The following is a 15,188-nucleotide window of genomic DNA, read 5'->3' as shown; positions in this document are numbered from 1 at the left end:
TTGCTTGTATTAACAGAGAATAATGATTACAAGAAAGCCAATGTGGTGTCAGGGGGAGGAGACACCAATACAGAGATTTGATTGCTTGCAGAAAACTTCAACGACTATACCCCCTTATATATGTCTTAAAAATAAAAACCTAAGTTACAGGAGTAGACATAAATAAGCCAGACAATTATAATGCAAATACAAGAAGTAAAACTACTATATATTTACTGTAACGACCCGATCGTTCGTTCTGAGAGTTATAGCCACATTTCCCCCATCTATGCTTATTTATATGTTGGTCAGCTGTGTTGAGTTGTATCGAGTTGGTAGGTTTGGGTTCGGAGTAGTTTTGGAGTGAAATGAACACTTAGTCTCTTAGTTAGAAAGCTAAGTTAGAAAAGTCAACCGGAAGTTGACTTATGTGTAAAAGAATTCGAATTTGGATTTTTATGATTCGATTAGCTTTGTTGGGTAGAACTAGGCTTGAATTGGCGAAAGTTGGAAGTTAAAAGTCTTAGGCTTGAATTCGAGGTTGATTTGGTATTTTGGTGTTATTTTGGGGTGTTCCGGAGGTTCGACTAAGTTCAGGTAGTGATATGTGACTTGTTGGAATTTATGGTTGAGGTCCCGAGGGCCTCGGGTGAGTTTCGGATAGGTTTGGGTTGTGTTGCGCTCGTTTTCTTATGTTTCGACGTCGTTTCTTCAAGCATAAATGATATCATACTGAACAAATGAGCTTCGATTTCTTTTTTGATTGAAGCATTAGATCTGTATCGTAATTACGGACCTGTAGCAAAAAGAATCATCGAATTTGGACATCGTATGAGGATTTTATGGTTATTTTACTAAGTATTAGGTTTGCCAGATTTTTCAGATTAATTACGAAATTGTCACTGATGGCGTATTTAAAAATCTGCACTATTTGCAAATATTAAAACCTACATATCTCCTTCGTTATAAGGTCAAATTGAGTAATTCAAAAGCCTAACTTGACTAGAATTTCACAAGAAATCCATTGGAGGCATAAAATATGAGTTTCGGGATCGTTTGGCTCGAGAAACGAGGCAGAATAGCTGGTAGAAAAATATACAAAACTAGGGTTTGTTCATTTGGTCATATTTTGAGTTGGGGAGCTCGGATTTGGGCGATTTTGGAGGCGATATTCACCATATGGATTGGGGTAAGTGTTCTCTACTCGATTTTGATTATAATTTATGAATCCATCTTCGTTGTTGGGATTTGATTGATGATTTCAAAGTGAAATTGAGGGAGTTAGGGTTTGAGTTTTGGAGAGTTTTAAGTGAGGATTTGAGGGACCAAACGGAGTCCGATTTTGACAAATTTTATATGGTTAGACTCGGGAGAGGACGAGAATTATTATTCTGCCATTTTTGACTGATTCCAAGACGTGGGCCCGAGGGCCGAGTTTTGGCCGATTTCGGATTTTTGGCATGTTTATGTAGTTTTTATTGTGTAATCCGATTTTTTAGACTATGTTGATAGTAGCATTCTGATTATGGTTAGATTCGAAGATTTTGAAGACCGAGTCGAGGGACGAGGACATCCCGGAGTAGGATTTTACGCTGTTGGGGTAAGTAACAGTTTTAACTCTGGCTTTGAGGGTATAAACCCGGAGAAATTAATATCATGTGATTGTTTGGTGGTGATGCCCAGGCTAGGTGACGGGCGTGTGGGTGTGCACCGCGAGGGATTGAAACTTGGTCCGTCCCATGAGGCTGTGAGGCCTAATGGCTATTATCTGTGGTTATGTGTTTACTTGTTGTTGAACTTGTTTGCCTTCATGTTAGAGATCCTGTTTAGATTTTATTCATGCCCACATTATTTGTACTCAGTCATAGAAATTATTGTACATGTTTACCTCAGTCTCTATTATTTGCTAATATGTTGTGATACTTGATGTGGGTTGTGTTCCCTTATTTGTTGATGATGGTGAGGCTAGTAAGGTACATGACTGAGTGAGGCCGAGGGCCTGGTTGTGAGGATATTAATACCATAGCACGTGAGTTGACCGTGCGGGTCTAGGTATTGATACCATAGCGCGTGAGTTGTCCACGTAGCACGTGAGTTAACCGTGCGGATCCAGGTATTGATATGGTAGCACGTGAGTTGTCCGTGCTTAGCGCTTGGGGTTTGGGAGCCCCTCCGGAGTCTGTACACACCCCCAGTGAGCGCAGAGTGTTGAGTGTATTGAGTGTTGAGTGTTGAGCGCTGAGTGCGAGTGCTGAGTGATGGAGTGACATTACTGTGAGGTTGCATTTACTTTTGCTGTTGCTGCATTTATCTGTTAAATTTCTTTGTGGCATTTACTGAGTTATGGAATTTACCTGTTTATTCCTGTTATTTTTTTAAAATTGTGAAAAATAAATAATTGGACTGTTTTGCTCAGCTCGTCACTACTGCTCAGTTCCTTAGTCATTTCTGTTACTACTGAGGTGGTTGTACTCATACTACACCTTGCACTTTATGTGCAGATCCAGGTGAGTTAGAGCGCGGCGATCATTGAGTTCAGGCCGACTTTAATTGGAGACTGCAAGGTAGCTGCCAGCGTCCGCAGGACCTTGTTACTCCTTTTGTCATTTCTTATTTTGGACAGTTAGACAGTTTATATATCTTAGTTCATAGTTTTAGACGCTCATGACTTAGTGACACCCCGATATTTGGGACTCGTTTTCGTATTTTATATTATTTATATTTAGAGTTAGTTTAGTTTATCAGGAATTAAATTATTGAAAATATTTTATTAAATTCTTATAATCAAATTAGTAGTAATATTTTGGAAATAGACTTGTCTTATAACACGATAGGCGTCATCACGACCATGGTTAGATTTTGGGTCGTGACATTTACGTGGAAAGGGACCTAGGATTATACAAAGGAAAAGCTTGTCCAGTGGCCGGCACTTGTTAGGGCGAAGACCTTGTCAGTAGCATCAATCAATGCCTGCTGTGCGCGGGGCATGAGCGCATGGGCACTGAGGGCGCTGCCTGGTAACGGGCACTTTTAAGCACCGTCACTGTTATTTGCGCAGGCGCTGGCTATCGGCGGGGCAATATAGGCACATGCACACTTGTTGCCTGATGCAGCCAAAATCACGGGGCCATCCATGAAACTTGGCGACGAGAGGCTTACCAGGGCAGGGCACTATGGGGCGCAACCAAGGGGTCATAGGACAAGGCCGAAAAGCGGCCCATGACATTTATCATGAATGTCAATAAGTAGTCTACCTTCAGTTCCTTTTGTACCTCCTATTGCCTTAATTCGAATACGTCTAAATTTCTCCTGAATTTCAATAATTGATGGAGATTATAATTTTGAAGAGGAACCTTGGCATAATTGGTAAAGTTATTTTTATGTGACCAGAAGGTTACGGGTTCGAGTCGTAAAAACAGTTTCTTGCAGAAAATGCAAGGTAAAGTTGCGTACAATAGATCCTTGTGGTCTGGCCCTTCCCCAGACCCCGCGCATAATGGGAGCTTAGTGCACCGAGCTGCCCTTGATGGAGATTATAATTTATAAATGTAGATTCTTAATATTACAATATGTATAACGGGTGGAGGTAGGGGTCAATTATGGATAGCTTTGTCACGGCTATATGTGTTAAAAAATTCACCAAATAAATATAAATAATTATTTTTGAACCTAGTTAATCAACTGAAATGTGGTAGAATATTATACTTGACCTACAAAGTTTAAATTCTGAATCCGCCATTGATATACATCCCACTATCTCTATTTCGTTTTAATTTATTGGCGGTCCCAAACAAGCATACATCTTATGTTTATTTTTTTTAAAAGTCTTTTCCTCTTTTCCCCTGTTTCTTTTATTCATTCTTTTCCTATTTTCTCTTTTTCCATTTTTCCCATAATATTGGTACTCTACATTTGTTACATGAATTTTGAATACAACCATTGCTACATGCACTAACAAAATACGCAACATATTCTATGTAAGCCACTAATTCAGTAGTACATAATCAATGGAGTATTATTTTGTATTTCACCATAGAAAATTTTCTTGATCTCTCAATCTTCACAACCACTTTTTCCTGTTTCTTCTCTCTTTCGTACGTGATCTCACTATTTTAGCTTAAATAGTGATTTTGCTTTATGTTTACACTATAACCCTATATAATTGACAATCACAACTATATTTTCGTTAAACCTTTTCAATCCCCCCCCCCCCCCCTTCCCTCAAAAAGGGAAAACAGAAAAAAAAAAAAAAAATCAGAGAATTGCAGCACAATCAAAATCTTTGTAAATCCACGATATATATCGTGTGAGGGGGTTGGAGGGGTGATGGTAAAAATTTCTAAGTTGAAAATACAGAGAGGTTTTCAAAGTTCATGTGTAGGTAGAAATTAACATATGAGATAATCATCCATGCAGTTTATTTAATGAACCATTCATTAACAGATTAGAATAATTCAAACCGGAAAGTTTCCAGGGAAATTTTCATCTCCTTTGTAAATACAATCTCCCAAAAACCAAAAAAATAAAAAATAAATAGAAAACTAATTAGCAGCAGTTTAAAAGTTGACGGTACCCTTAAAATTCTCTTTCCTTTTGCCTCTAACATCATTCTATTGTCACCAAATCCATGGAGTTCGACATGTCAGAGAAAAACAGAACAGAAAAGGAATTTGAAGAAGAAATTCCTGAAGATGAAGAATCCCCGATAGAACAAGTCAGGTATGTTAGAATTGTATCGCTATCTCATCTAAAAGTTGGCCTTTAAACTATGTATATTATTATGTTTGGACACTTCTAATTATTTAATTATATTATGTCTCGACAAGGTTGACTGTATCAAATCAGGACGACCCTAGTCTACCGGTATGGACATTTCGGATGTGGTTCCTCGGAATCCTGTCGTGTGGAATTCTGGCATTTCTCAACACTTTCTTCAGTTATCGGACACAGCCACTTAGCATTAGTATGATAACTGTCCAGATAGCAGCATTGCCACTCGGCAAGATCATGGCTAGAGTGTTGCCTACGAGGAAATTTAAGATAGAATCATGGGAGTTTTCGCTTAATCCAGGACCATTTAATATGAAAGAACATGTATTGATTTCGATATTTGCAAATTGTGGTTCTGGGACAGCATATGCTGTTTCAATTGTGACTATTATTAAGGCATTCTATCTCAGGAACATCTCCTTCGTGGCTGGTTGGATTCTAGTTGTTACTACTCAGGTATTTTTCCTCTATAGTACGAGCATTATACTTTTTTTCTACATGCATTACATCACAAATTAGGAAAAAGAACTCCTTAATTATGAATAATTCAATTGCATGAAAATCTAACCCTTGGTAACTGATACCTGCTTTCAACCCGAACCACATATATAAGTAAAAATGCACTGTATTGAAAATATGTTCTCTGTATGTGTATCTTTATGTACCTACGTTAAATCTGATAATAATTCCTAAAATCAACCTTCATTTGGGAGACGTTGTCCTAGTCTATTACTGGTCGAATAGTGGGCATCGAGGATGAGTTTGCGCCTCTAGTGTCTACATTCTTGAATTGTATGATCATCTCATTTAAAAGTTTAAGCTTATCAACTGGAAATAAACTCATACAGCTTCTTTGGATCAGGTTCTGGGATATGGATGGGCAGGGATTATGAGAAAGTATGTGGTAGACCCTGCAGAAATGTGGTGGCCTGGTAATATGGTTCTAGTCTCTCTGTTCAGGTATAATTTCTCAAACTTCCAACTTTTCTCTAGCTTATTATTAGCCTAGAATATCCATTGTTGCTCCTTGGATTGGCGCTTCTTTTATATTATTGCTCGTCCTAATAGATAATTATTACTTTCTCCGTTTATACGAAGGGAGCCTGGGAGAAGCGGTAAAGTTGTCTCCGTGTGACCTATAAGTCACAAGTTCGAGCTGCGAAAGTAGCCATTAATGCTTGCTTTAGAATAGGCTTCTACATCACACCCTAGGGGTGCGACCCTTCTCCCGACCCTGCGTGAATGCGGAATACTTTGTGCATCGACTGCCCTTTTTCCGTTTTGTTTTATATGACACTATTACTATTTGGAAAGTCAAGCTATTTCAAAAAAAATTTAACACGACTTTAAATTCTCATATATGCTGTTAAATTTTTTTAATTGAAAAAGTAATAACCTTCTTGTACTACTTTTTATCTAGTTCTTAATGATGGAAGTTTTGTTTTAAAAAGGTTAAGAAGTCACTGTCCGAAAATTAGAAAGTTTGGCCGTCATATTTTGAATTCCTCTTTCCTTTTGAAACAGAGGGAGTAATTATTTTTAACTCTCTGCCCAGTTTGGAAGATATTTCCTAAGTAATATACTCTTGCTAGCTTATTAAACTACTCCCTGCATTCCCAATTTATGTCAACCTGTTTGACTGCGCACATAATTTAAGAAAAATTGAAGACTTTTGCAACTTGTGGTCCTAAACAAGTCACAAAGGGGGCCCACAGTATTTGTGTGGTTATAAAACCTTCTCATTAGGGGCAGAATAGTAAATTTAATCTAAATTGTTTCCAAATTTAGAAAGGGGTCATTCTTTTTTAAACGGACCAAAAAGGAAATAGATTCACATAAAATGGAACGGAGGGAGTATATAACTTGTAAGAATTGAACTAGAACGACAATTAAATTATTTACTCATTTCTTCCACATTATTTCTCAGAGAACCTCGCTGCATAAATACCATATAACAAGTTGAAATTCTCATGAATTTTGGCAGGGCTCTCCATGAAAAAGATGCAGATGGGAAAAGCTCAAGAGGAAAATTCTTCTTAGTTGTATTAGCTTGCAGCTTCACTTGGTACATTGTCCCTGGCTTTCTCTTCCCAACATTATCAAACATTTCTTTACTCTGCTTATTCTATCCAAAATCAGTACTAGCCCAACAAATTGGTTCAGGAATGAAAGGCCTTGGAATTTTGTCATTCACTTTTGATTGGTCAGTTGTAGCATCATATCTTGGTAGCCCTCTGGTCTGTCCCTTATTTGCCATTATCAATGTTATAGTGGGCTATGTTGCTGTGGTCTATATACTCATTCCAATTTCCTATTGGGGATTCAACATCTACAACGCCAGGACTTTTCCTCTGTTATCTTCTCATTTGTTTAATGCTCAAGGGCAGACATATGATATTACAGCTATTGTTAATGACAAGTTTGAGTTAGACGAGGTGGCATATGCAAAAGAAGGACGCATAAATATAAGCACTTTCTTTGCTCTTACTTATGGCCTGAATTTCGCTGCTGTTGTGGCTACTCTTGCTCAAGTTGCTCTATTCAATGGAAAGTAAGTACACTTTTTAATTTTGTATGGTCACTCAAATGTATCAATGTTACTAAACTATTTTTAGTAACGAAAAAGTTACTCAACTTTACAAACGTCACAAAACTACTTATGCTGACGAGTTGATTGAACAGGGAAATATATGAGCGATTCCGAGCTATAAACTCAGGAAAACCTGATATCCACACAAGACTTATGAAGAAATATGCAGACATCCCTAGCTGGTGGTTTCACGGCATGCTTGTACTTTCATTGGCTTTGTCACTTGTACTATGCATCGTCTGGGAAGATCAAGTTCAACTACCATGGTGGGGGCTTCTTTTTGCAGCTGCCATTGCCTTGATTTTCACTCTCCCCATAAGCATCATTACAGCCACGACAAACATGGTAATTAGATTGTGAGCTTATATTTGTGAAATTGTCTTGAATTAAACTCCTTTACACTCACAATATAAAAGAATTTTGCACTATCAGGTCACCTAAAAGATAACATAAGATTAAATTGCATCGATAGTACAAAAGTTTTTACTCGACAATGTATATAAATAAATACAATTATTTTTTTGGATGCATTAATGAATCTTCTTGACTAAACAAACTTTTGGTTCTGATGACAGACGCCAGGACTAAATGTGATCACAGAGTATATTATCGGTCTAATAATTCCAGGGAGACCAATAGCCAATGTTTGCTTTAAAACATTTGGGTATATTAGTATGTCACAGGCAGTTTCATTTCTCTCGGATTTTAAGCTTGGCCATTATATGAAGATTCCTCCAAGATCAATGTTCATTGTTCAGGTATTAATTACTCGTGTTCCTCCTCTTTTCCCTGTTTTTGTTAAGTAAAAGAAAACTGACTATATTCATGAAGTAAACTTATCAACCATCTTAATTCTTTTCTTGATCGTACATGAACTAGTTTGTTTTAACTTTATACTGGACAAGTAATACTGTATAAAGTTATGGCTTATTAGACTTCAATTTTTTTTCTTAATTTACAAGTTGAGTTCTTAATCCAGAAGATCTCTAAATTACTTCATGAGTTACGCTTACTTAGTCCTTATAGTATATCTGTGACACAAGTTGCACTAGAAATAAATAACATCACGACAATTTTGGTCCTATTGTCGTTAGCTTTCTGGTGGAGAAATTAATAAACCGCTACTCCTCATTTTCCCAATTGGAATTTGGAATAACTAAAAATTTCTGTAACAACTATAGATACGTCTCAATCCCTAGCAAGTTGGGGTTGAGTATATGAATTCTCAGTATGAATGTTGCGTCATTTATACCTGTCTCAGTCCAATATTCTGTTGCTGACCTTGGCTGAAACTTTTATTTTTGTTACCAAAACAGCTACTCGGAACTCTCATTGCTGGTACAATAAATATGAGTGTCGCGTGGTGGCTGCTTACAAACATTGATCATATATGCCAAGATCAACTGCTCCCTACAAATAGTCCGTGGACATGTCCAGGGAATCGCGTCTTCTTCGATGCATCAGTAATCTGGGGTTTAGTAGGACCTAAAAGAATGTTTGGTTCACTTGGAAATTACAGTGCACAGAACTGGTTCTTTCTTGGTGGTGCAATTGGACCACTATTGGTATGGTTGTTACACAAAGCATTCCCAAGTCAAAGTTGGATTAAATTGATTAATATTCCAGTACTTCTAGGGGCAACAGCTTCTATGCCTCCAGCAACACCTTTGAACTTCAACAGCTGGATTTTCTTTGGTGTATTGTTCAATTTCTTCATTTTCAGATACAGAAAGAAATGGTGGCAAAAGTATAATTATGTTCTTTCGGCTGCATTGGATGCTGGTTTGGCTTTTATGGGAGTGTTTATATATTTCTGTCTTGGTGATATTAAGTTTTCTTGGTGGGGAACTGGGGGAGAATATTGTGATTTGGCTACTTGTCCTACTACCAAGGGCATAGTTGTTGAAGGATGTCCTTTGCGTTGATTTCACTACAACGGTCGTGTCCGTCTTGGACTTGTCATGCCTTTTGGACAGGTCATGCTCATGTTAAAGCAAACATTAGTGAGGATTTCACTGTTATTATTATTGTTATCAGCTATTTGTACATAATCATGTTTTTAGAAAGATTGCCCCTAACTTATGTAATTGTAGATTCTCAAGTAACCAACTCTTGTAAATATTATCTCGCAATAAGGCAGGGGTTGACTTAATCCCCACACATGTAATTCTTAATTTTTTTTTTAAATGTTCATTGAAGTTTTAGTTTGATTTATGGACTAGATTATTCAATTACGAATGTTTTCATATTTTAGAAGTATATACCTTTTGTTATTTTTTTTCTTGTTTCTTAATCACTTGGCTTTATATAGAACTTCCGAAGTAGGCAACATGATGAACAGAAGTTAGAGAAATAATAGTACATGGAATTAGTTCTTTTCTCATTTATAAACCAGCATAATCAAATAAATTTTGTTGGTTAACAAAATCATCAGTCAAAACTCAAAACCAATGTGAACCTTTTCCTATATACTATATTACAGGAAACAAAGCCAAGGCACAACTTAATTCGTCCACTTCGTAGGTTTCAAGTAGGTAAAACTTTTCAGAAATATATATATATATATATATATATATATATATATATATATATATATATATATTTTTTTTTTTTTTTTTTTTTTCATTCTCTTCAGCGATTCNGGCCGATAAAATGTATAGCAATTAGTTTGGAACGATCGGCCAATTTTGTATTTTGCTCCAAACAATTTCATTATTGGTTCCTTAGGAACTTAAATAATTCATCAATAAGGTTTTGAATGGTGTACGTTCTTCCCTGTGAATGGTTAAAAATTAAGTGTATTCAATATTAACATAAAACCAATGAAGGTAAGACACGTATATTTTATACACACCTTGATTACTTCACCAGGGTTAAATGATATCTATTCTTACTTTATAATTGCTAAAGTTAATTTTTTAATTTAATATAAAATACCGTGAGCAGGTGAGTATTTAGCGAATCATTGTTCAGTTCATCTTTTAAAAGGTGTAAATGTGAGGAATTAAATATTTAAGGTCCCCCACTACTGCTCCTGACAAAATTTTAGCAGCTCTTAAGGGAATATTTTGGTCCTATTCTCCTTTAACTTCAGAAAAGATTTGTAAAAGAACAAAAAATTACTACATTTTCTTAAATTAAATAAATCTTCCTAAATTTGTCGGCAAGATTAGCAAGAGAAGGTTGAGTCATCCACCTCGAGCCGAGTAAAAAGGCAGTCCGGTGTACTAAGCTTCCGCTATGTGCGGGGTCGGGGGAAGGGTCGGACCACAAGAGTCTATTGTATGCAGCTTTCCCCTACATTTCTGCAAGAGCCTGTTTCCACGGTTTGAACCCGTGAGTACATGAAAAACCTAACTAGCTAGTGGTACAATTAAAATATATCGCCAGTTGGTCAAGTGCATGAAACAGCAGAAGTCCTCAAGAAAATCAAAGGAATCTGATTTCGTCGAATCATAAACCAAAAGCATAAGAACAAAACCATATATATTAGTACGGCCTAATCTTGTGGTTGTGGAGGAAGATCTAGCTAATTCAATGAAAAATTAGGTAGAACCCAATGCATGCATCAAATCAAAGTAAATTAAATAAATACATATTAATTGTAATTAACAACGGTTAATTAAAAGATGAAGTTTACACAAGTCATACACTTAAAGACCTTGGAATGAAAATCATGAAAAACCAGTGTTCATAATTTTACCTTAATGGAGGTGAAAGAGTGTTAGGTGATTAATTACTTTTCATCTAAGCTTTGATGGCAGCGTTATTGATAATTATATTGGTAAGAGATAGCATATTCTTAAGTTTTGATGGGCAAAATTATCTACTTATATCAGTAAAAGTGAAAGTAAAATTTTGTAAGATAATCGAAGTATACCCAAATTAATTCTGTATACGGTTAAAGCCGAGCCCACCCGATTTCACTGAGTAACTGGGACCAGGGGACGGATCGAGGATCGGCCCCGCAGTATATCAGATCGAAACATGAGTATAAGGTAGTGACTTCGAGATTCGAAGTACCTGTCAAGATCGAGACCGAAAATGATCGAGACCAAACAGGATAGACATCGAGCAAGACCGAAGATAGTATAATAACGGAAAGGCGAGATATCCGTGACTGGTCGAGAATCATGGAGAAAATCCCGGAATGGATCAAATCAAGTACGGTTGTTTAGCTAATCATGGGATTACCTTCTGTAATTAGAATTGTACTATACAAAAGGGGGGTTCTAATCATTTGTAACCATCTGACTCTGGCATATCAAAGCAATGCAACACTCTTTTTCTCTTATATTGTTTTGTTCATCAGTTTATTTCATATTCCATAACTCTACTTTCAGTCAGTTCGAGGGCGACCTAGCTCAAGGGCAGAATTGCATTTCAATACTGGTTTGCTTTACTTTGCTGTTAATTTATATTATTAATCATTGTATTTATCAACTGGTACTAGGTAAAATTACGTATCCTTAAAACCACTTATAAGTTTAAATGTTATCCGATTTTAATAAACAGTTTGGCACCCACCGTGGGGCTAAGGATAATAGTGATTGCCTGGTATTAATTCTCATAACACACACTGGTTTATGCTTGTTCTCGTAAGTGACTTTGATTTCAGGATCAACATGTCAAACGCTCAAGTAGCACCCGAACACATAGACAATGGCCTTGATTTCCACGGTGAGAACGGAAACATAGCCGCCCCGGAAACGGAGTACCTCTAGTCAACCCCGATGGAGATCCGGCCGTGGACCCGATCGACGTCAGCTCCCATATCGCCATTAATGGAAATTTGGGCATCGATCCTAAAAATAGCGCCCGCAGAGATGCTCGAACAACCGGCCAAAACGCATAGAGCAGTGAAGAAGGCAGAATTAGCCTTCGAATGATATTCAAAATGTTGCACACTCAACAAGCTGCAATAGCACAACTCAAAAATCAAAATCGTGCACCAAGCAGGATCGAGTCCGAGCCATCACAAGAAGTTGTTCACAGAGCCGAATCGGTGCCAAAGAGGTCGAATGGAGGAGAATCGGAAACTAATCCCGCTATCGCAAAAATGCTCGAGGAACTTGATCGCGGCCGTCTCAACACTACACAATGGTTGTAAGAGTGGGTAGCAATAACTAATACCCGAATAGTGGATCGGGGTCGAATTTCCACAGGGAGCTTGGAATGGAGTTGTATTGCCGGTTTAGCCTAGAATTGCGTTTGTACTTCTAATTGCACTCCTAACATTTTTGAGGGTTTTTATATTTAAAACTACTTTTGTAACCTAAGAATTAAAGCTAAATTATGCTAAGAAAATATTGCTAAGTTGTGCTTGATATGGGAAAAAGGCACTAGGGTTGTGACACTACCTAGGTGGCTAGCTAACGGGTAGAAGCTACTAAGGGGAGATTGATAAATCTGGGTTTAGTGCTATAGCCGTTGCACAATTGCACTCATTCTCACACCTCTCGGTAGAGAGAACGATTTTGCCCAATTGACTCTCTCGAGACCAATTAGACCGGGCAACTAGGGCTCAAGTGGGGTAATTACTCTTTCGAGGTTTAACCCGTTAATTGGGACTACCATTCTCGTGGGTCCATCCCAATTCCTTGTTGGGTTAACTTTTAGGGTCATATGACTCTCTCTCTCAAGAAGAGTTAGACCCGCTAAAGCTTGAATTCATGTTTGCAACCACAAATTCTAGATTGAAACACAAAATCAACCCAAATAACAAATACCCAATCTCAATCTCACCCTAGAATGCAACACCCATTAACTACCCACACTAGGGTTGAGCCACAACCTAGCTAATGGGTTTAGCTAGACATAATTAAAGAGAAAACAGTAGAAATAGATGATGAAATGAACATAATAATTGATTACTACTTAAAATCTATGATATTCAAGAGTAAAATTGCCAAATTAGGCTACAAAATACTTCTCACGAGCGCAGCTCTCGTTCAGTAGTTAAAATCTGACCTAAAAATGTCAAAAAGATCTATTTATACCGAGCTAGAAAATCTGGACAAAAATGCGCCTGCGGGGTAGGCGCGGACCGCGCAAAAAGGGAGCGCGACCGCGTTGGCTCTTGGACTCTTTGAACTCTGTTCTCTGAAGTTGGGACCGCGGACCGCGCAGAAATGGAGCGCGGCCGCGTTTCAGGACGGGCGCAGACCGCGTAAAAAAGGCGCGCGGCCGCGTGGCAGTACTTTGGCAAAAACACCATCTCTCTGAATCTCATCTACGCGGACCGCGTAAAAAGGAGCGCGGACCGCGTAGATTGCCCTTTGAATGACCCAGTCTATGAATCTCCTAGCGCGGCCGCGTGGCAAATCAGTGCGGTTCGCGCTAGGTCTTCTTGCTCCCCACTTCAATTGGTCTTTGACACTTGGCAGGTTTCACTCCATTTTGAGCCGATCTTTGACATTTGTCATCTTGTCGCTCAAACCTGCAATCAAGCGTAACTTGTAAGGATTTTGGGATTATTTTGTGGCAATTCATAACAAAAGCAATAGCAAGTAGGGGTATAATCATGCTACAATTCTAACTTATCAACTCCCCCAAACTTAAACCTTTGCTTGTCCTCAAGCAAACAAAATAAGACCTACCCCAAAAGAGCAATCCAAGAATTTCCAACTATCCTAGAGTACCTCAACAAGCATCAATTGGGACTAACAATTGCCCTCAATACGAATGCATCATTAACACATTTTAGGCTTTTGAAAACTATGGATCAAGTGTGCCACAAGAGCATCAAGGGTTGACACATTTCATCAAAGAGCTTTTCTCAAATACCTTGGTCATTATGGAACCCAAACTCAAACATCCTCAACTCTCCCTAAGTGGACCTCACCTTTTAAAGTAGTGACACACAAACCGAGGTTGATGGGATTTTCACTCAATTCTCTAAAAAAGAAGGTCACAAATCCGGCTCTAGGTACCATATGCTTGCCCTTTATGTAAGTGTCCACTAATGTAGGTTTTGTTCAACTCAAGATCATATAGGGCTTTTGTGGAGTCATTGTAAAGGCTTTTCGGCAAGGATAGGACATGATTTTGTTCAAGCGGGTTCAATCTTCCCTTAAGCACTTCTTTTGATTCATTTTGGCACACATTTCTTGACTCATTTGAGTATTTACTTCTTTTCAAGGGGGTTAGAGAGACACACTGTCACTCTTTCTTATGCAATTCAACACATTTCTCCTTTTCTCTACTTTTTCACCTTTGTTTTCTTTGAATCCCCTTTTTGACGTTATTCACTTTGGTCTTTCTTTTTGTCTTGTCTTTTCTTCATTTTTCATTGCCTTTCTTTTCTTTTGCTTTTGTACCTTTTACCACATTGTTTCCTTTCTTGCCTCTCTCCCCCAAACTTAGACATTTGTCATTTACTCAAGGGAAGATGTGGGTGCCAAGAGAGGGTCTCATTAAAAACGGGCATAGGCTTGTAGTTTTGGTTCTTGAAAGAAGGAAGTTTAAGGCTCAAAAGGGTTAACTAGGGAATCATTTCATTGGTAGGCTATGTAGTTGTTCAACTTAGCATTTGGACCAAGGAGAGCCTATAATCACTTCTCAAGTCAAATTTCACCTAGGATTTCGCCTCAACAAACATTCGGGGCAAGTTCTAGACCATCGGCTCGGGACTTGGACTCACAATTCTAATTCTCACCACACACCCTCAAGGATTGCTAAAGACATCGAGTTGAGGGCCCACAACGACCTTAGTTACGATTCAAGCGCACAATGGTTCAACAAGACCACATGATGATTGTTTGGTCAACACAAGAGTCTCAAGGCCACAACTTTCACCATCCTAAGCACAACATTATGTCTTTGACCATGGGATCAAAGGCAAATGTGT

The 15,188-nt window shown here is 38.0% G+C and overlaps 1 protein-coding gene across 1 annotated transcript; it reads left to right on the top strand.

The window, feature by feature from the left end:
• Positions 1-4,199: 4,199 nt before the first annotated feature.
• On the top strand, positions 4,200-9,549 carry LOC109219691 (oligopeptide transporter 2-like). The gene is made up of 7 exons (XM_019384166.1): positions 4,200-4,698; positions 4,806-5,205; positions 5,612-5,709; positions 6,734-7,300; positions 7,432-7,684; positions 7,915-8,097; positions 8,656-9,549. Exons 1-7 carry the CDS (start codon positions 4,607-4,609, stop codon positions 9,262-9,264), a joined length of 2,202 nt encoding a protein of 733 aa, XP_019239711.1. The 5' UTR covers positions 4,200-4,606; the 3' UTR covers positions 9,265-9,549.
• The last annotated feature ends 5,639 nt before the right edge of the window (positions 9,550-15,188 follow it).

Source organism: Nicotiana attenuata, unplaced genomic scaffold (assembly GCF_001879085.1).
Source record: "Nicotiana attenuata strain UT unplaced genomic scaffold, NIATTr2, whole genome shotgun sequence".
NCBI lineage: Eukaryota > Viridiplantae > Streptophyta > Magnoliopsida > Solanales > Solanaceae > Nicotiana > Nicotiana attenuata.
This window is presented reverse-complemented; position numbering and strand designations above follow the sequence as displayed.